A 19,938-nucleotide genomic window follows, 5' to 3' on the forward strand; every position below is an offset into this window, starting at 1 on the left:
GGCCGGCTCCGCCGCTACCGGCTCCCCGGGCCGCTCGGCCGCCCTCTCCCCCTCGCCTCCCCGCAGCCTCACGAAGACGGAGGCGAGGACGAGGGCCAGGACGGTGAAGAGCAGCGGGACGGCCAGGTACAAGTCCACGGTCACGTCCATCCTGCTCCCGGAGCCCGCCCGACCCGACTGCGCGGCCGCGGAGGGTGCGCGGCCAGCCCGCTCGGCCTGCGGCGGGGCTGGGCAGGCTCTCAGCCGGCTTTACCCGGCGTCATCTGCCCGGGCCCTGCCCACAGCCCCGGCCCCCCCCTTCTCCCCGGCCTCGGCACCCACCTCCCGCACGGAGCCGGCAGCCGGAGCTATGCCCACCCCCTCCCGGGGCGCCCACCCACAGCCACGGGGGGGATTTCGGCAGAGGGGACCGGGTGAGGAAGGCTGCCTGCAAGCAGCCCCCGCTATCCTTGATGCCAGTGTCTGGCTCGGGACGGGAGGACCTTTCATTAGACACTGCCCTATACACCAAAAGTCGTTGCTGGACCCCTCTGCCCAGTCGCTTGCATCGTTTGTAACTGTTTGTCTTGGAAAGGTCTCTGCCTCCTGGGATGCTCGCTGTGGGCAGAGAGGCACCCGCAGCTTGGTGAGCTCAGCACCATTGCAGGGAGCTCTGTGCAGGTTGGGGCATCAGCTGGCCTCCATGGAGTGTTTAACGAGCATTTACACCTTGTTAGCCCTTGGCTGGGTAGCAGAGGAGCTGGCAGGGCGAGGGAAGTCCGTCCTGACTCTCCTCGGCGAGGAGCATCTGGCAGCGCATCTCCGCCAAGCTTCAGAGCGTTGCTCCACCTTCCCCAGGAGCCGTGGGCGATATCGGTGGCACTCATAAACTGCTGTCGCACCCACCAGGTAAGTGGGTGCTGAGAGCAGCTGGGCTGCGAGAGCCTCCCCCCGAGCACCTTGCTACTGGGATGTCTGAAAAACAGGAGCCTTAAAAAACGGGATGTGCTCAAAAGCCATCAGAAGCTGGCAAGGAAACTGGCCAAGGGGTTGTCAAGTCCTTCCAGACTCTGCCACCAAGGATTTCCTGCCTCTTGAGACTGCTGGGAGGATTAGCCAACCTTTTACAGAGCAGGCTGAAATTAGAAGGCCTAAGCTATTCCTGCCAGGGTAAAAGCAGCATGGAGCTCTCTCCCAGCTGCACGCGAAGGGAGCAGACATGGGAATCTGTCCCCAAAGTTTCCTCCAGGGAAAAGGCTTTGGAGATATCTCCGGGAGCAAAGTTTTTTATTGACTGGCTAAAAACAAAACACGAACAAAGACGGGATTAAATCCCTGGGGCGGGAGGAAGGAAGTGAAGCCATGATCCTCACTGCGATTTGTCTTTATTGGTAATCCTATCAGGCGGGCAATCGTTAGCGTATGGATAATTGTATTCTTAGTAACAACCAGCCATGGTACTTATCTTCCCTTCTCTTGAATAGCTTTGCTTTTCCTGGGCCCCGGCCATCAGAGCTGCTCTAGAGCTCAGCCAGAACATCCAGAGATGGTAGTGTCACAGTGCTGTCTGGTTCAGCACCTTTTTTGATGTATATTTGGTCCCTTGTTCTCCCTTCCTGTCCAAATCCACTCTTCAGCTTGGTGAGGCTACTGGCTTCCAAAAGTTTGACTTGCTAGAGGGAAGTAGTGGAAAAGCACAAGGGATGTGACAGCCAGGACTGCTTCACCAGATCAATACAAAGGGGTATAAACGGGTCTGGAGTACTGCGAGACTGAAATTCTCTCTCAAGCAGCTTCTGGAAGACCCTTCCAGGGGCAGAAGGAGCAAAGAACCTCAGATGAAGTGTTTACGGGAGAGCCTGTCCAACAGAACAAGGTGATCATTGATTTAGAGCCTGGCACGGCCTCGGGTATGTGATACATCACTGTGTGTTTGGGAAGGCAGTTTGGGAATCAGCAGTTAATCAGGTTTGTTTGTATTTCTTCTGTTTTTTAAGTAACCTTGGAGTTCAGCTGACCACCTGCAGTAGCCACGAAGGCACGGTCCCGAATCCAATGCATCACTTGCCTTCTGAGACTTCCCCTGAGGCCTGGAAATTGCTCACAGCGAGAGACAGAACCAGGGTGGGGAAACTCACGGGACTGGGTCTTTGCTCCTGTGCCTAGGCAGACTGTCAGATTTGGGGACAAGGAGGAATTTTGGGCGAGACTGCCAGAGACTGGGCACCGTGGTCTGCTAGTAGGGTGACTTGGGGTGTTTTGGCCTTACACACTGATGCCCACGTTTGCAGCTATCGCAGTGCCCTCGATTGCTGCCAACACCCAGGACATCCCCTGCTCTTTTTCCCTGGCACTGTACATTTTCCATAGCTCTTGGCTGGAAGTCTGTTAGAGGGTGTTTGCCCGTGCAGGAATGTGGTGGCATGTGGCGGCATGTGGCTTGCATTAAGCCAGTGCAGAGACTGAGCCCTTCAGTGGGTACCCTCCCAAGCAGGATTTATCACTGCCTTAAAATATGAGGCCCTGGCTCTCACAGCTGCTTCTGAGATCAAGATCACTGATGGGGGAAGCAAACAGGAGCTACAGCCAGAGAAGACTGTTAGCGGCTTCTGCCTTTGGCCCTGCAGTGATTCGCTATCAGGTTGCTGGAACCTGTCGCGCTCGTAGGAGTTGTGAGAACTGCAGCGCTCCGGCACCTCTGAAAAACAACACTCCTGGTCTTAAGAGCAACAGCCAGGAGCATCAAGGACACATCTGCAAGAATGCGTCCTTACATACAGCAACAAGGCAGCAGAATCAGCAACAGGGCTCAGCTTCCCACGTCCAGACCTGGGGTAAGAGCTAGACTATCCTGCAGAATATGATCTGATGGTCTCCCAGGTAGAAACCAGGCCCAGCAGGTCCTGTGTGATATTGACTTGTCCCCTCCGTGGCTCTCCAGGGGCAACTGGATGGAGTAAGCTTGCCCTGATGTAGCAAGGCTCCCACTGGCAGGGACAGAGGGTTATCTGTATGGTTCCCCCCTCAACTCACTCACAAAAACACGCCGCTGTCTCTCCAAACTGCCAAGGTGGATAGGAAAACCTGACGTCTGGCAGAGCAGGTGGCCCGTGGAAGCTGGTGGTAACTCTCTTGCGCTTGCCTGGAGCTGGGCTGGTGCCACAGCCGCCTGGACTAGACTCCCAAAGGATGGCTGTCACGGAGTTTCGCCAAAACTGAGGAGAGGGGACTGCAACCCAACAGCAAGATCAATGCTCTGCGGCTCCTTCCACGCAGCGGGACAGGAGGGGATGGACTCACATGCCAGGTCAGCCAGGCAAGGCTGCCAGCCAGGGGTCTCTGCCCAGCTCCTGCCCGCCAGCTCTGGGAGAAGACGAGCTGCGGAGGGGCTGTCGCAGCCTCTGCACAGAGACTGCTGGCAAGGGTGGAAGGGCTCGGGGAGGGCAATCCTCCCGGGGTACGGCATCCCCAGCCCAGCCCGGGGGTGCCAGTCTTGCCGTGGGCAGCCCAGAGCGGGGAAACCGAATGAGCAGGCTGCCCTCTCTTGGGAGGAGAGCAGCCCTGCCACCGGCTGCGGCCAGGGAAGAGGCTGGCTGGGAAAGAGCTTGTCGAGAGAGCCCCGGCTCTGCACAAAAGCTGCTTTTAGATAAAGGGCCGTCAGCTCCAGGCTGCAGCGGGGGGAGCAAAGGGCTGGGTAACAGCTGAAGAGCTTTACCAACAAAGGAGGATTCAGGAGAGCTGCGGTGACAACTGCGCCGGGAAGCATCCCCCGCCACGGAAAATGCTGTGCTGCAAAGCTGCCTGCAAGAGGGATTTAGCTCGGTTGGCTCCCTCCAGCCCACGCCACCACGGTCAGCGCCGCTCCCAGTCTCCCCAGTGTAACGTGCTGGGAAAGCCGCCTGTGGGCACAAACGTGACCCGATTTACCACGCTGCACGTTCTTACTCTCTCCTGCAGCTTGTGAACTGTGCAGGCAGTAGCTGTTCTGATGTCCTCTGCTTACACAGATGCATCCCTCTCGGCCAAAGCAAGAAAGTCTGCTGAAGCAAGCGGTTTCAATACCTCTCTCCACCACAGCTGCAACCCAAGCATGGGTCTACAAGATCCTGTGAAGTGGGGTGAGCAGATAGATGCTGGTTCCTAGCAGGGAAAGCAGCAGCTGCTGGTTTGCACACACTTAGCGACTTCAGACAGCGCCTGTTCCAGATGATTCTGTGTTCCCAGGCCCTCCAAGAACCCATTTCCCCTCACGTAAAGCTTGGGCACAAGCTGGTCTTATAACTGGTCCAGACTCAGATTATTTCTGCAAGCCCCAGTCATGCTCCCAGGCACCAATACCACGTTTTCCTTGTCAAGAACAGCAACAACCTCTCTGCGTTGATGCCAGAAATTAGAAGCTATCCTAGGAAATGTCAGTGTACTTGCCCTGTTGTTCAGCTGACACAGGTTTGGAGGTCACTAAGCTATCTGGCTGGCTGTTCGTTTGCTTTTCCACACCCGGCTGTGTGCTAGCTCTGATGCTGCAGTGATGCTCGGAGACCTGGTTCAATTCACAAGTGGCAGAAAACTAAATACCACAAGAAGAGTTCAGCTCACCAAGAGGTCTGAGCCAGCACAAGGGTGGGGATGGCTGTACCTGCTCCCACTGAAAGGAATGATCCTACCGAAGAGCTCTCTTGTTTCTATACTTTCTCCCCAAGCTCCCATTACTAACCCCTCTGCTAGCTAGGCCTCTGGTCTCACCCAGTACAGCTCTTCTTCCATCATGTTAAAACTCGTTTTCCAGTCTAATCCCTGCGCAAAGGCAGGCTCCAAGTTGTTGTTGATGGTCTTCAAAGTTTTGAACCAGCTGTGCAACTGGCCTTGCCCTTGAAGGCAAGCTGATGGTCCTAACAGTGAACCAAAAGCTCATGGATACTGGCAGCCAGTCCAGTCCTGACTGCAGCAGCACAGCTGAGAAAAGACACAGCCTTGGGTCTAAACAAGGCAGCGCTGCATCAGAAAAGCAATTCTGAAATTCTCCTCCAGCCTTGGTTATGCCTTCCCTGCTAGCACAGCTGGGACATGGCTGGACCAGCTGCTGCTCCTCCAGCTGCCCTGATCCTCCTCCTCCTCCTCCCATCAGGCTGCACAGACACTCGCTGTGGTGGCAGCCCCGCAGTTTCAGGTCCTTCTGTTGAACGAGAGGACGCACAACAATTACAGGCATCACATATGGGTGGGAGCCGCCAGCTCTCAAACCAGAAGGGACATGGAATAATTATTGCCTTTTGAACACATTTCCAATCATCAGCTTTACCTGCCTCAATCTGCACTTCTCCAGAAACAGAGAAGGTGCAGTCCCACAGGAGTCTTTACATGTCTTGGAAAAACAGATGAGATGCTGCAAGCATATTAGTTCAATCCCAAACCAGTCTTAACACACATAGCTACTTAGTGCCATGCCTAACACTCAAGTAGGAGTGCAGCCCTGTTCTCTTTGTGACTTGCTCTCCAACTGCCACAAAAGAAATAGCAGTAGTTACTTGTTTCTGAATCAAACTGGAGGAGAGGAACAAGAACATCGGCAAGAGTGCAGCACAGACAACGCAACCTTCGCATTCCCAACCTTGTCCTGTTGGCTCCCCGGTAGCAATTAAAGAATCAGTGTGCCATCCTCCTTGTTGAAATGAGGCATTAGGTTGCAACTGTCACAAAAAGGAAGATAGGTAGATAAATCAGAGGAATAAAAGTTAATCAAGTCCAGATTGCAAGGCCACATTGGCACTGAAGGAAGTACCAGCAGTAGTTGCGAATTAGGAAGAACAATGGGATTATCCTGAAGCTGGGAGCACACAAAATCGCCTCTCTTGGGAATGAAAAGCAGAAAAGATATGTTATAAAAGCATTTCTACATGGCTTTACATAGCTTTCAGCCACCACAATTCATACCATTTTCTGGAATTGGGTCTTGTTAAATGCCAAGCACCAATGTGCCCAGAGCGCCCACACAGAGAACAGGAGCTCATTTGCTAATTGTGACTGCCTGGTTGCATTGAGCTAGTCAGTATCTAGCAAAGGATGTGAACAGGGCACAGGGAGAGGTCTTCTGAAGAGCACTTGGAAAGGAGAAAAAAAAAAATTGGTTTTATAGGTGACAGTAATCAAGGAAAGTGTTTATACCAGTGTTTGGGAAAGGAAGGACACATCTTTGTGCAGAAATCAGCAAACTTGCTGTCTCCACAAAACCATTTACTCTTCAAGGTGTTTCATTCTACAATACATTCATATAAATATTTCAAAAGCCTCCAGGCTGCTGTCCCACACTCAGCTTCAGCTTACTTACCTACAGTTACTGGTTTCAACAAAGCTCTCTAACACAATATACAAGTTTTTCTGCTTTCCCAATCCTTCTTCCACTACAGAGCCAAATTTGTTAAGAGGCAGCTTCAGGCACACAGGAGTGCCCTCAGAGGTGGTTCTCTCTCTGAATCCCTGGGTATGGGGAAGGGGAAGGTTGGTTGGCTCTCTGAATGGAGTCCAGCCCTTCCACAGCAACTCTCTGCACCGTGTGTCTTGTCTAGAAGCTAAGCTGAAAGCAGCATGCGACACCTGGAAGTTGAAACTCCCTCTCACCAGTATGAGGTGGCAAGAGAGATGAAACACAAAGCTTCTCTTCTTGGTAATACAGCCTGGGGAGGACAGGGAAGGGGCAAAAGCACACACTGCAGTCTGGTAACAAAGCTACTGACATAAACCTTCTCCCAAAGCCACAACAGCCCCAGCAGCTTCTAAAACACCCCCCACCATACAGACGAACTAATCACACACGAGAAAGAGCTAGAGGAATTCCCCAAAGCACCCCCATAGCTATTATCTGAACACCATTTAGCTACTGTGGTACTTTCGGAAACAGAGGTGTACACCTGTAGGGTTTTTTTCAGATCAGGATATGAAAAAAAGTGACTAGCCAACAGGATAATGCAAAATAATTGATTTTATTTAAAATAAAAAGCAAAAACACAATCATCCAAACAAGACAATTAAGAGTATCCCAGCTCTGCTGGATGGGGTGATAAAAGCAGCTAATGGCATTGGCAGGGCTTGGAGCTGACAGTGTGACTGTCAAACGAATCAGTAAGCTCTTTCCTTCCCCCCTTTGCAAGGGGGGTGCCAAAAACCCTCCCATTACAATCAGCCCACACAGGCATTTCAGATTTGATTCAGTCAACAGTCTTGCTTCCTGCCCCATGATGGCTGGGGATTCAGGGAGGAAAAGGGTCTAGGTTAGTTATGAAAGAGGTTGCTGTCTTTGTTCTAAGCATTTGGAGAGGCTTAATGTAACTGAGAAGACAAACTGGAGCCAGCGTACCCGAGCTGGGAAGGGGAGGAAGGTATGCCAGTGCTTCCTCAGCATCACCTGCTCTCACAGCACTTGTGCAGAGAACAGGTGCCAAGATCAGCACGCCTGTTGTTCATGTCTACAGTTCTGACGGGGTATTTATTAGTTTACTCCTGAACTGTCATAGCAGACAAGCCTGTGTCAGTTACCAGACTCAAAAGCATGGCCAGAGCTCACAAATCCCTCTACCGTTCACCAGAGCAGGCAGGACAATGACACCAATACGCACAGTACAATCGGGAAGCCCACAGTCCAAACCCAGCACGTGGCTCTCTAAGCCTGTCTCTGGGGAACAAAGCAGCCCACAAAGCACCACCACGGGGCTGAGGCAGAGCAGCACTGTGACTTTGGGGCTCAAGAAAATGGGTCTGGGGGCTGGACCACAGCAGCCTGCTACATCCAGGGGCTCTACAGTACACAAAAGCAGTAGGGTCAGAACAAGAGACATGGATGCCCCAAGAAGCACAAGCCTGGAGAAGTGAGAGGACAAAACCCACTCTCCCCAGTCAGCCTCCCACAAGCACAGAGCTAGGCACAAGGGGAGCACAGTTTTTAACTTTATTCCTCATTCACCCGGCCTGGAACGAGGGCCTGGGAAGTACCAGCTCCCCCACTTCCTGTAAGGCCAGCGAAGCTGACTCCCTGATGAGAGAGAATTTAATCTAGTCCTATTTTAAAAAAAATCCCAATCTAGCAGGACCTCCTGTTTAGAGCAGGCCACGAAATGCCAACAGTGTCAACTCTGGTGAAAACAAAAAACCTTGTTCTGCTACAATTTATGTACCACACAGCAATTCTGGAAGGGCCACCACAGAACAGCACGTGGCCAAGAGTGCTGAACAACATCCCCAATATTTTCTGCTACAAAAAGCTAACACCAGGTTAGGAAGTTTCAGGTTGCTTAGGATGTCTGGAACACTTTTTGTGGGAGGACAACTTCAAAGCATCTTACACAGTAATTACATTTCAGCCTCACAACACCCCTGTGAGGTAGGTATTTTCCTCATCTACTAAAGACAGAAGCTCACCAGTTCAGCTGAGGCAAGAGCCTGTAAGTGGAAGAACCAGAGATCCCAGGAGTCCTAATTCCCAGGAAGCCTAAACAGATACACCTTTATTTCATATCAGAAAGTGCCTTGTGGAGAAGTCAGTATAGCGTCGCTGGTATCACGATGCCTGCAGTCCATTTCAAACACACTGCTTTTCTGCAAGGGATGTCAAATGAACGCAGGCTTCAATCTGAAATTGTTTTGTTTCACACCATGGAAGAGTTCATAGGCACAGAAGAATCTGCACTCTGGATCTTCCCACTGTGCTTCTGGTGGCAGAGGTGTGGCTTTCCCAGCACAGCAATCGGGCTTTCACATGCATGGAAGATTTTAAGACTGTGAAACTGAACCACACATGCCAAATGCAACTGCAAGCTACAGCATAAGTCATCCTACTGACATATTAACTGTCAAGCCACCAAAGAGGGCAGTGGACAGTTCTCTAAGGGCTCCCCTCACCATGACAGGGCTGAGACTTTTGAGCCTTTGCCTCTCCAGGCCCCCATGTTCTTCCCAAAGGCAGCAACTGCAGCCTGCTCTGAGAAGACATACAGATTGTGCAGGCTCCCTGGCTGTTCAACCGGGCAGCAAAAAAGGCAACCTTGGCCAGAAATGCCAGGAGTTTGAGAAGTTTTTTTTTAAATTAAGTAATCTTGTGGAAGAATCTGCAGCAGTCTACAGAGCAAGCATGCTCACTTATGCCTGGCTATCACAGAAAATTCAGGAGTCTGGACAGCTAAAGAGCGTACCAAAAAACCTTCCCTCTCTCCATTTTTCCACCACCACACTGCTCCTGCACAAAGTGACTGGCACAGAAGATTCAGGAACAGAGATCCTGACAAACATATTGAGGATTCCCTTGTACAACAGGATATGGCCCAGTCTCCAATAAGGGAGAGTGTTTAAATAGGAAGAGACAAGGTTAAAAAAAGATCAGAAAACCCAGACAAGCAATGTTCTAGTTTCCATCAAACCCAACGTGTATAAGAAAGTCACAGTTAAGGCTGCCAATCTGCTTTTTAATTCTGCTACCAGTGCCTGGGCATTATTGCATGTTTACTACACACACACCACTTCTGCTTTCAAGTTTCCTCTCCCAAAGAAGAACGGCTGAAGTGAGATCTAATACCCACCTCCTAGGTCTCAGGAGAGTACCCAAGGAAGAACCCCAACCCAGCTAGCTTCTGGCTGTGCTGTTCAGATAGAGAAGGGTCATTTCCATGCAGCACACCTTCAGCCAGCCAGCCAGATCTCTTCACTGACACTACCAGCACAAACCCCTGCTAAAAAATCCAGCAGCTCCAACAGATCCCTTGGGGATGAGAGCTTTACCCAGCATAATACAAATGCATCTACACAGACTTAAGCAACACATTGCATTTTTAAAAAGCATAAAACAACAATATGTCCCCCTCCCAGTCCTTTAAAATTGGCACCGGAAGTTCCGGAAACGTCTGAACCCATAACCTCAAAGAACAGCCATTTACGTATGTGAACTGCACTGGCCTGAACGAGCCCATGGCCCTGTTACTGCTTGGTATTTAAAGCCCAGCAACTGTTGTTATCATACAAGAGTCAGACTTTGTCAGTTGTTGCCTAGTGCTAAAGACAACACCTGCACCTAAAGGACTGTAGTTACTGGCAAATGCTGACTTTTTTCCCCCACAGTTTTTGCTGTGCAAGAAACTCCAGGATTCTCCTGCTCCATTGAGCTTCCTATCGCAAGGTGCTAGTGCATCTTTGTTACCAGTCATCACAATAGACACAGAGCAAAAGGAAATGGACTGTTGCTGGTTAAGGTGTTGCACCTTAGATGTATGCGTGTAGATTAAGACCATGAAAGATGCTTCAGGTTGGTGGTCACCTTCGCTGAAGTTGCTTCAGTGTTTGGAGCACTCATACCACCTCCCCTTCCTGAAATTCTGGTGCGAGATCCGCCGGACGTTCAGACAGGCCAAAAGGGCTGGTGTTCCTTTCCTCAAGTGTACAGGACAACATGTAAACATATGACAGTGTCAAAGCAAGGCAGGTTTTTACATTTACCTGCTGGTTTTAAAAAGAGTTCTTTAAAAACTGACCGTCGTCTTCCTTGCCAGTTACATGAACCATTAAATACTTGGCATCTCCTTACCCAAAGCTGGGTTATTAGTGCACTCACTTGGGGCGCAGAGGGGACAAAGCATTGCACAATAATGTAGAGTCGGGGCATTCCCCTAGAAGTTATTAAGGAGCCAACCTTCGACAGCACATAATGAAGACGGATGTCTGGATCGAGGAAGAGTGACAAAAACTTAAGGACTGTGAGAAATAGAAGCAGAAGGGGGTAGAACAGAGCTGGCTGGCTGCTAACGTAGCTTCGATCGGCAGCTGCCTCTAGGCAGGTGTTGTTATCTTTCAGGGGTAGCTGCGGCCTCCACAAGATTCCCTAATCCTGTCAAAAAAAGTACAACTGCCTGTCAACAACTATAGCATTCCCCTCATATCAGGACACAAGATTGCAGCATGCATGTTAATTGTATGTTTATTCTTCCTGCAGAACTGTACAAGCTAGGTATGATTTTATGTTTGGAACCATTTCTATCAACTAATCCATCACACAGCTGGAACAGAAAGCCCACCCATCCTCACAGAGTGAAACAATCAACATACAGGAGGAGGAACAGTGAAACCTGGAAAGCAAATGTTCTAGGCAATGTGCTAATTTTTAATATTTAAGGTATTAATTTCAAAATTTGAAGTGCAAACAACTTAAAAATGCACAGGATTTTCAGAAGAACAGATCCGCACAGGTACTCTGCATTTTTACAGCTTTGTTGTGTTTTTTGTTTTTTTTTTTTTTTTTTAAACAGGGTCTGCATTAAAGTTTGTTATCTCCTGCTGCTCATTCCCTGCCTGAAGTCACACTGGCTGCTGAAATGGGATTTGGCAGTATTGTAACAAACAAATTGTTAAAACCTCCAGGGCAAAATAAGCAGTCAGTACAGTTTTCTCCAACTGTTTAATGATGCTCTGTACTTGTAATTCAATTGTATTCAGTTATGAGCAACTCCTGAAAACAAGAGAGCAACATTATCACAGCAAGATAAATGGCAACACGAACAGGAGCAAACAGGTCTTTAGGCAGTACCCTAGACTGGGAAGTCTGGCATGATACTGGAAACCTGGCCTTCCTCAGGTAAATCACTACCGCACACCTTCTTTAGCAGGCCACGCAGTAAGTCACCACAGTACTTGCATCCATGACAAACCTGGAGCATCCAACAGCTTAGTAACTAGACAGCACCCTAATGCAGGCAGGCAGCTAATACAGCAGCATAGGTTAACCAAACTGCAAGGAGTTTGCTTAAGAATTTTGGCAAGCCTCTGCTGTAGGCTTCATTTAAAATGCTTCATTTAGCAAAGAATTTCTAAGTTCCTCCTTGCAGTATACTCCCAGATTCCCAGTGTTTCACTGTTTTTAACCTGGCAAGTCCAGAGAACTTCCTTCCTCAGCAACTTTACCCTATGCAATATCTAGCCTTGGTTCTGCAATATTAATGTTTCCTCCCTCCAGACTGACTAGAAACTTGCCCTTTTTTTTTTTTTTTTAAATAGGTAAACATAGACATTTGGGATTAATTTTGCCTTTAACAGATAAAACAGTGGGCCAAATTGAAGTCATGCAGGCAACGATAAGAGAAACCATACAACTACTTGAAGGTTTTCTGTTTGGACAACAAGGCATTGAAACCTGAGTCTTGCCTGATCATTCCTAATTTTTAACTGTTTACTATTCATTTGTGCTCTCTGAAGAGCACAGTTAAAATATCCCACCTCTCCCATTAAACAAAAATAAAATACTTTCTCTGTTAAAAGTGACAACTAGGAAAAGTAATAAAACTGTTTATTAAATAAAGTAAAAAACCTCATTAAAAAAAATCAAGAATCTTAAGTTTTCAGTTTGGAATAATTAAAATAATTTATGGAGGAAAGATATCACCACTGGCTAACTGCTCTATGTTCTATAAGGAATCCCTTGCTCTTCAACCCTCTGTTCTGACGAATCACCCTATCTGAAGTCTGCCAGCTCTGCGTTGTATTGTCTTTTGCTCGTTTAAAAACAACAGTTGCCATCGGGTCACCTGGAGGAGCTGCGCTCTTTGCTCACACAGTCGTCCTGGGAAGTTGTATCACCGTTACCCATCATGCTGCATGTTCTCCTCTTTTTCCTCCGGTGCATCATCCCCTCTGTCTCAGAGCCAGAGTCACACTGAAGTATGAAGAGATGAAACCATAATTCAGAGAAACTTAGTAAACTGTTTGTACTGTGGAATTCACCATAAGATCTACCTCAGCAACCCTAAATAATCAGTATTCAAAGAATGTACTATTTTAGATTAGACACATGAAATAAATTTTAAATTAAGTGTTTAAAAATCAGGAACAGGTATGTTCTTAGATTTCATCACTGAGTAAGCTGGCTTGGGGCAAGACAATGCATATGTTCCTTCTGGCTCCTACAAGGGCCTAATTTTCTGAGAGCAAAGTCAGTGCCTTCTGATGGACTTAGGTGCCTAGAAAAGTCACCTGTCATAACCGACAGTCTCTGTTTTGGATCTTGTTCCCCCACCCCATTTTTAAAACACCCATTTTGCAGCCATTTTACACAAGCACGGCTTAGCTAAATGAGTGACAGATTTATAAATATTATAAACATAGATCAAACAAACTGAATTAATTTAACAATACAAAGAGAGGCTTCAGTAAAGAGAACCTGCTAAAGCCACAGGCTCCTCCACCATGTAGATTTGTTTAGTCGCTTTCCATTAATTTCTTCCATAAGACATGAATATTAGGATGAGGACACATGATCAGGTATGGAAAAAACAATATAATTGCAGGATATGGATCACCTACTGTAGTAAAAAGCATTACCTCTGAATCAGAGTCTGAGGAGCTGGAACTTGAGGAACTGGAAGAATCGCTAGAACTATCGGAAGCAATACCAGTAGATTCCTGCAGGTCAACTGAATCAGCCAAGGCTGCCAAGTCAGGATGTTCCTGCTTTAGGATCCTAAATACAATTGAAATTTCAGGGTTAGCCTTTGAACAGTAACACTGCATGTAAATGAATGGGGTATTTTTGGTCTTTTGTTTTAAATACAGAATACAAAAGAAAGCTACTAAATCTCTTACCTGTACCATTTCCGTGACAATTTGGGTCTCCCTCTTACTGTCTTGTGCCACACCACAGGGAAGTTGGTACAGCTGGCAAAGTTTTGAGTGATGGCAATAGTTGTGTCAAGATTGAGAACCACATGCCACCAGCCACCTGTAAATACAACACCAATGACCATTTCTGGCTACATAGCAGAAACCAAGTTCAAGAACAGCCGTGAACACTTTTCCCATAGCACAGGTGGAAATTGGACCTTATCTCCCAAACCCAGGTGAGTTTGCCACCACGTCAACTTTCCTCAGTCTTATTTCAGCATTTGCTCCAATGCTTTACAGATTCTTGTTACAGAAGGCTGCTCAACGCTCTGACCAAATTATCCAGCTCATGAACAGTACTGAAGATCTGACTTGACAGCAACACACTGGCTACTGATGGCTTATTTAATAGGAAGAGCCACTGTAACCCAGACCGCACAGAGACCCTTTCTGTTAAGCCGCAGAACACTTTCCATGCTGATTTAGTAAGGTTCTTATGACTACAGACTAACCTTTCATTTAAAAATAGACACAAAATTGTTTCTCCACACAGGATAAAAATAGACAGTGGTGTTCTTACAACCCACTTATAACCTCATAAAAAGACTAAGGAAACAGTTTAATGGAACCCGACAGCTACAAAATCTTAACAGAAGGTACACTGAGGAGTCACTAGTAAGTGCCAAGACAATCACAAGGCACTCTTCAAACATGAAGTCAGCTGTATGTTAAAGACAAGCAATGTGGATAGAAGCTATCGGCCATGCTGCACAAAAACGACGCAAGATTTAGAGGTTAGAATTTGGCACTGAACTCACCCGCTTCATCCACTAGCCACCTCACCTCCCAGTTATAATAGGCACACAGTGTGCAGCCACTCAGAGAATGGCATCTTTATCAGATCTCTCTTTAGCTTTTGATTTCAAATGCAAGATGAAGCATAACCACAGAGAGGTGGGTGGAAAGTGTCAGTGCCTTTAAGTAGTTCTTTTCCCACAGCTAAGAAAAACTCATAAGCAGTCAGACTACCCAAGCTACAAAATTCAGTCATGGATGCTACAGTGTATATAAACTCAAACATCTTTGTCTCAGTTACTAGTACTCAAACACCTCTATTTTTTTATGCTTTGACAGTTTCCTATTACTGCAGTTTAGTTCAGGATCACATTCCTGTGATGCTGCAACTCAGGTCTCACCTGTTTTGCCATCTGTACCACATGCAACCCTATGCTACAGGCCATATATGTTTCAGGACACTCAGAAAAATAACTGGTCTGAAAAATGTTCCTTGCAACATATATTCCTTTTGAAACAGCTCAGAATAGTTCTTTTGTAAGAGATGGGCCATATAAGAAAGCTGAAATATTCTCTTCATCTCTACTACACACAAATGTTAAAAACATGTTTTTCTCTCCCATATTTCCATACTGCAGAGATTCATACATACCTGGCACAAAGACTGTCTCGCCTGGTTTCTGTAAGATTTCCAGGGGTTTGAATTCAGGGGGCCAGGTGGAGAGCTGCGTCCTAGGATATATGACATTGAACCAAGTGATAGCCTCATCCTGCTGGTTCCCTCCTTCTTCTCGCGTCACTTTGATCAGCTCTCTGGGAGTGCTGGTAGGGAACAGGCACCAACGCTTATGACCCTGGACTAAGGCATTCCATGCACTAGTTCCCAGGGGATCGATGTGAATTCCTGTTCCAGAACGAGGTGGGCCCATCACAAACCACCTGCATGGGGGGGATGAAATCCTTTAATCATACATAGAGCAAGCAAGTAGCTACCTTCTCTTTTCTTCATATTAGACAGAAAATTAGAGCTGTTAATTTACATACAGTTAGAAATCAAGGTGGTTACAGTTCCTTCATTTACCTTCTTGAGGTTGTTAGGCTCAAGCTACAGCAAAAAGATACAACATGGGTTTAACCTAAAACCCAACATGAATTGGGACAGGAATGACTCTGGGATAAGAAAGTGAAGATACCTTTTATATTTCATAGCTGTAATTTGTTTAAACAGTTCTTCAATAAAATATATAGTGATTTCAAGGTTTATGAATGTGATTAAGTCACAACAGCCTTCATTAGGATTCTTACTATGCAGGGGGATTCTCCTAATCCTATGTTTTTCTAAAATTTGCTACTCATAAATGGATCCAGAACTGCAGAACAATGAGGAACAAACAAAAGGCAATATAAGTAAAGAACTGAGCAAAGTTACACAACTCTGGCCTCCCTCTATGCCTTCTGTTCATTTAAAACAGGCTGTTCATTCTAACACTTAACTAGATGAAGTTTATTCTCCAGTGACCATTCAGGATTTGGTGTGTATATTCTCATTCCCCATTTGCAAAGTTTATTTCTCCCAATAGAGAACTTTATCCACTATACATGTTTAACAGCGGCAGCACCTTCAATTGCTCACTTCCCCTGTAACAGAACAGTAAGATCTACCATACCAGATACAGCAGTGTAAGTGAGGTCACTTAATATCAGGCGTCAAGAGGAAAAAAATGGCAATAATTGTTTAATGGGCAACAGAAACTAAAGCACCAACAAGTTCCCTCCATCGTGTGGCTGACAGGCAGGTGATACCCAGCAAGAGGAGTTCAAAGGTTCGGAAAAATACTGAAAGTGAGCAAACTCTCCATTTTAACTTTCCAATGCAGGTGTAAATTAAGCTGGTTCTCAAGTATCATTTGCTAACACCAACTGTAAGACTGTAAGTTTGGTTATCAAGCTGCGCTCTTCCTACTCCACAAAGGAGCCATAAAAACATAAATAAGCAGGTGTGTGTCACTTCTGTTGTCAATTCACTCTTTAGAATTCATATTAGCCTTGGAAAGCTGATTAAACCACAAGAAGAACAGTCAAAGCTTTTACTAACAAGTCAGAAGAAGTTAAACAAAGATCTGTCTGGTACGCAGACAGACGCACTGTTCAATACTGACTATAACCTGAATCTACACATGCAGATGATTTTAAACCCCTTATTTAGCAACACTGCCATTTACCAGCATCTTCCTCCAGGCATTTAATTTACAATGAACATAACCCAGTTTGCCATAAGACATTGAATTTACCATTAAGAACTTCACAACCTGTAACTTCAATTTAAAAGCAAAAAACCCAAACCTCACCCCTCCTGCAAACTAAAATAGCTGCTTCAGTAAATGGCTTCCAAAAATTACTGCCTTTATTTTAAAGAGGAACAACTCCAGTGAAGATGCTCTAAACAGCACAAGTTCTTACTTTAAGATCTATATGCTATTACACAAGTCTCAATCCAGAGGTTCACCTGGACAGTTCATATCCTCATCATGTGATTAGAAAGCAACACTTCCTGTTGGATTTTCTATTATGCTCTTAAACTACTGGACTCTTCATCAGTTTCTGTACCTACATGAAACCCCTAACTCTAGGAGGCATCAGTATGCTCCTTGCCTCGCTCGCCTCTCAAAAAATGGTAACAGCCTCAAACCAACCCGCATTTTCCAGAACAAAGCACAAGAACTGTAAAGACCAAGAGCACAAGCAAGAAGCTCAGCATGTGCCTGTAGGTAGGGAGGGTGTGGGGGAAAGAGATAGCAATATAACTGAGTCACAACCAGATTATCTAGTTTACCTATAACTTCGATAAATGATTTCCAGTTCTGTAACTGTATTCAGTTTCTACTAGAGACTACACCTGATGTACTTTTGCATTTAATCACACCATTGCATGTTCTTCTTAGAAGTGAATTATAAAAACACCTACTTTAATGATCTTAAATAGAATGAGTTTCACACTTCACTCCTACAAAAGCACAACTGGACTACAGACACGTGAGAGATTGCAGAGAAAAGTATTCATTACTTGTTCCATTTCATTTAAAAAAACCCAAACAATTAAAACACCCACATCACAGCCTCATGTCACTTGAAGGGCAAGGCATTCTCTGACAATTATAACGTCGCTGTAAAGACTTTAATTACTTGGGAGGGTTCAGCTTATGCTCATACTGCTATGAAGCATTATAATAATGTAGACAGAAATCACCCTTGTATCTAGCAGCCCAAATACAAGGTTGTTGCATTTGATTTCAGGAATGAAGTGTCATTTCACTCCTTTTCCAATCAGATGCAAAAAAAGAGTTGAAAAGACTACAGATATGTGAAATATTGTTTTCTCTCTCAAAATCATCTGAAGGGGAGCTAAGAACTAGTCTCCACACTTCAAACTAATCTAGCTTAAGATCTTTACCTTAAAAGGACTGACTCATAATTAAACAAAATTCCACACTGTACATAAGCCACTGGTGCAAAACCCAGGAGCTAGTCCTGAGGTACCTAAAATTTGAAAGCCAGAAGGCACACATAGCAAGAAATTAATCTTCATAACTTTCAGTAACTATGTAAATGGGGTTTTTTACTCTAAAAAGTGAGGCAAACTGACTTAATAAAAAAAAAAAGAAAAAGAAAAAACCCACAAACTTGTGGCAACATTGGGGCAGAACCAGCAATTGTGATACACAAATTTGCCCTTCCCTCCCTCTGGGTTACGGATGTATGCTCATTTCAAAAGAGCAGACATAAAGCTATCACTTTGTTTTACATAAGATAATCATACCTATTTAAGAACAGCTAACAAGATGGAAAATACCTACTTTTATGTTACTGTCACTGTACTGTACCTGTAAGGCGGTCTTCGTTTCTCCCCTGCATACTGAAACAGATCATCAGTGAAGAATTTAGGTACTTTGTAGTCCTCCAGGAGTTTCCTGCGCTTGGGATGCTCTCCATAACTGCTGTCAAAGATGTAGAGCGGGCTGTCATCACGTGTGGTTTCCATATACTCTATGTAGTACTTCATCTTCATCTTCACAGAATAACCGTCATTGTCCTCCCCACATTTGAACTTCTGGTTCCTATACTTGCGTTTCAGTCGTTCCAGAGTCCACTTCTCTTGGGCAGACCAGCCCACCTGGGCATTCAGCAAGACTACAGGCTTGTAAGGTTTTTCGTAACGCTCAACAAATTCTTCCACTGTTAACTGGAGTGCATCTGCCCTCTCCACGTTATCCTGTGAAATCAAGAGAGGAATACAGAACAGATATTAGGACAGAGTAGCATCCTAGAACTGTGCTTTCTAAGTCAGTGTGGAGGAGCTTCACACTCACACTTCGCTCCACACACCACGAGGGTATCAAGCTGCCGACGTGTTATTTTAAGCTCACCGAGGCTGCAGTCCCATCTCCCGTGCCGCGCTCCTTGCGCCCATCAGTAACACCAACAGGCTGAAGCCCTTTGGCACTCCTCCCCACCGCGGTAACTCCCCAGGCGGAGGGGCCACCCCTGCCCTTTCGGCTGACACGTCCCTGGCTGCATTTCCCCCGCCGCCCCCGGGGAAGGCGCCTGGGAATTACGTGGGCGCTCCCGGCACCGAGGGTGCCCATCCCACCCCGACGGGGCCCGGATCTCCCCGCACCCCTCGCCACGTGGAGGCAGGAAAAAACGCGGGTGCCGGTCGGCCTCCCCCTCCCCGCCCTGACGCTCTCCCTCAGGGTCCCCGCCCCGGCACCCCCACGGAGCTCCGCCGGCTCCGAGGCAACCCCGGCCTCAAGGAAGGGCCCTTTCCCCGTTCCCATCAGACTTCCCCCGGCCCCCCCTTCCCCTCAGGCCTCCCCAATCCCCTCAGGACCCCCCCAGTCGTGGCGTGTGTCCCCCCATTCCCCTCAGGGCCTCCCTATCCCCTCGGGGGCCCATCACCCCCCCGCGTTCCCCTCAGGCGAGGCGGGGGCGGGGCGGCCGGGGCGGACCTTGCAGGCGGCGGGGCTGAGGGGGAAGGTCTCGCAGTAGTTGTGGCGGGTCCAATCCAGCGAGTCCTTCAGCTCGGGCCGGGCGCTGCGCTTCGCCTCACGGATCCGCTTCTTGCTCTTATGATTCATGGCGGCGGTCTTGGAGGCAGCGCTGGGGGACGTCACCATCCGCCGCCGCTGATCCCCGGCGTGTCCCAGGCCCCGCTCCGCGCCCCGCCCGGCCCCAGCCCCGGTCCCGGTCCCGGCCCGGCTCTCCCCGGCCCGGCCGCCGCACCTTCGAGAAATTTCACCCCCCTTGCCGCCGCTGTCGCCGCGGCCCCTCCCCTGCCGCCCTCCCATTGGCTCGCTGAGCCGCCGTCTTCCGCCACGCCTCGCCCGCCCTCCGGCGCTGATTGGCCGAGGCGGGGAAACGGCGCGGCCGGGCCGCCATGTTGGGAGGGAGGGTGTTGCGGGCGACAGGAAGGGAGCGCGGGCGCCGGTCGCCCTTGGCCGCGCTGCCCCGCGCCCGCTCGCCGGCGGGATCGCCCCGGGAACC

At 47.8% G+C, this 19,938-nt stretch overlaps 2 protein-coding genes across 3 annotated transcripts in view; both read right to left on the bottom strand.

Annotated features, from left to right (window-relative positions):
* MXRA7 (matrix-remodelling associated 7) overlaps nucleotides 1–150 on the bottom strand; it is a 29,475-nt gene extending 29,325 nt beyond the window's left edge. Inside the window, exon 1 of the mRNA XM_010579482.1 lies at nucleotides 19–150. Coding sequence (XP_010577784.1) covers nucleotides 19–150 — 132 coding nt within the window. The remainder of the gene's footprint in view (nucleotides 1–18) is intronic.
* A 3,322-nt stretch (nucleotides 151–3,472) lies between these two features.
* Nucleotides 3,473–19,613, bottom strand: JMJD6 (jumonji domain containing 6). 2 transcript variants are annotated; one of them, XM_010579385.1, is made up of 7 exons: nucleotides 19,404–19,613; nucleotides 18,279–18,667; nucleotides 15,050–15,336; nucleotides 13,585–13,720; nucleotides 13,324–13,462; nucleotides 12,531–12,658; nucleotides 3,473–3,878 (listed from the first exon to the last, which is right to left on the bottom strand). In XM_010579385.1, exons 1-7 carry the CDS (start codon nucleotides 19,569–19,571, stop codon nucleotides 3,794–3,796), a joined length of 1,332 nt encoding a protein of 443 aa, XP_010577687.1. In that variant the 5' UTR covers nucleotides 19,572–19,613; the 3' UTR covers nucleotides 3,473–3,793. The 2 variants fall into 2 exon arrangements, with proteins under 2 accessions (XP_010577687.1, XP_010577688.1); XM_010579386.1 differs by lacking the exon at nucleotides 3,473–3,878 and adding an exon at nucleotides 9,047–10,840.
* Nucleotides 19,614–19,938: the final 325 nt, after the last annotated feature.

Source organism: Haliaeetus leucocephalus, unplaced genomic scaffold, assembly GCF_000737465.1.
Source record: "Haliaeetus leucocephalus isolate CR32 unplaced genomic scaffold, Haliaeetus_leucocephalus-4.0 Scaffold657, whole genome shotgun sequence".
In the NCBI taxonomy this organism is placed as follows: domain Eukaryota; kingdom Metazoa; phylum Chordata; class Aves; order Accipitriformes; family Accipitridae; genus Haliaeetus; species Haliaeetus leucocephalus.

Bases quoted from the DNA above. Each gene is read 5' to 3' on its own strand.
- JMJD6 (XM_010579385.1), bottom strand. From the start codon at position 19,571: ATGGTGACGTCCCCCAGCGCTGCCTCCAAGACCGCCGCCATGAATCAT. The intron at 13,721-15,049 runs GTATGTATGAAT...TTGTATTTACAG, and splicing joins CGAGACAGTCTTTGTGCCAG to GTGGCTGGTGGCATGTGGTT. The intron at 12,659-13,323 runs GTAATGCTTTTT...TTCATACTTCAG, and splicing joins CCTCAGACTCTGATTCAGAG to TGTGACTCTGGCTCTGAGAC.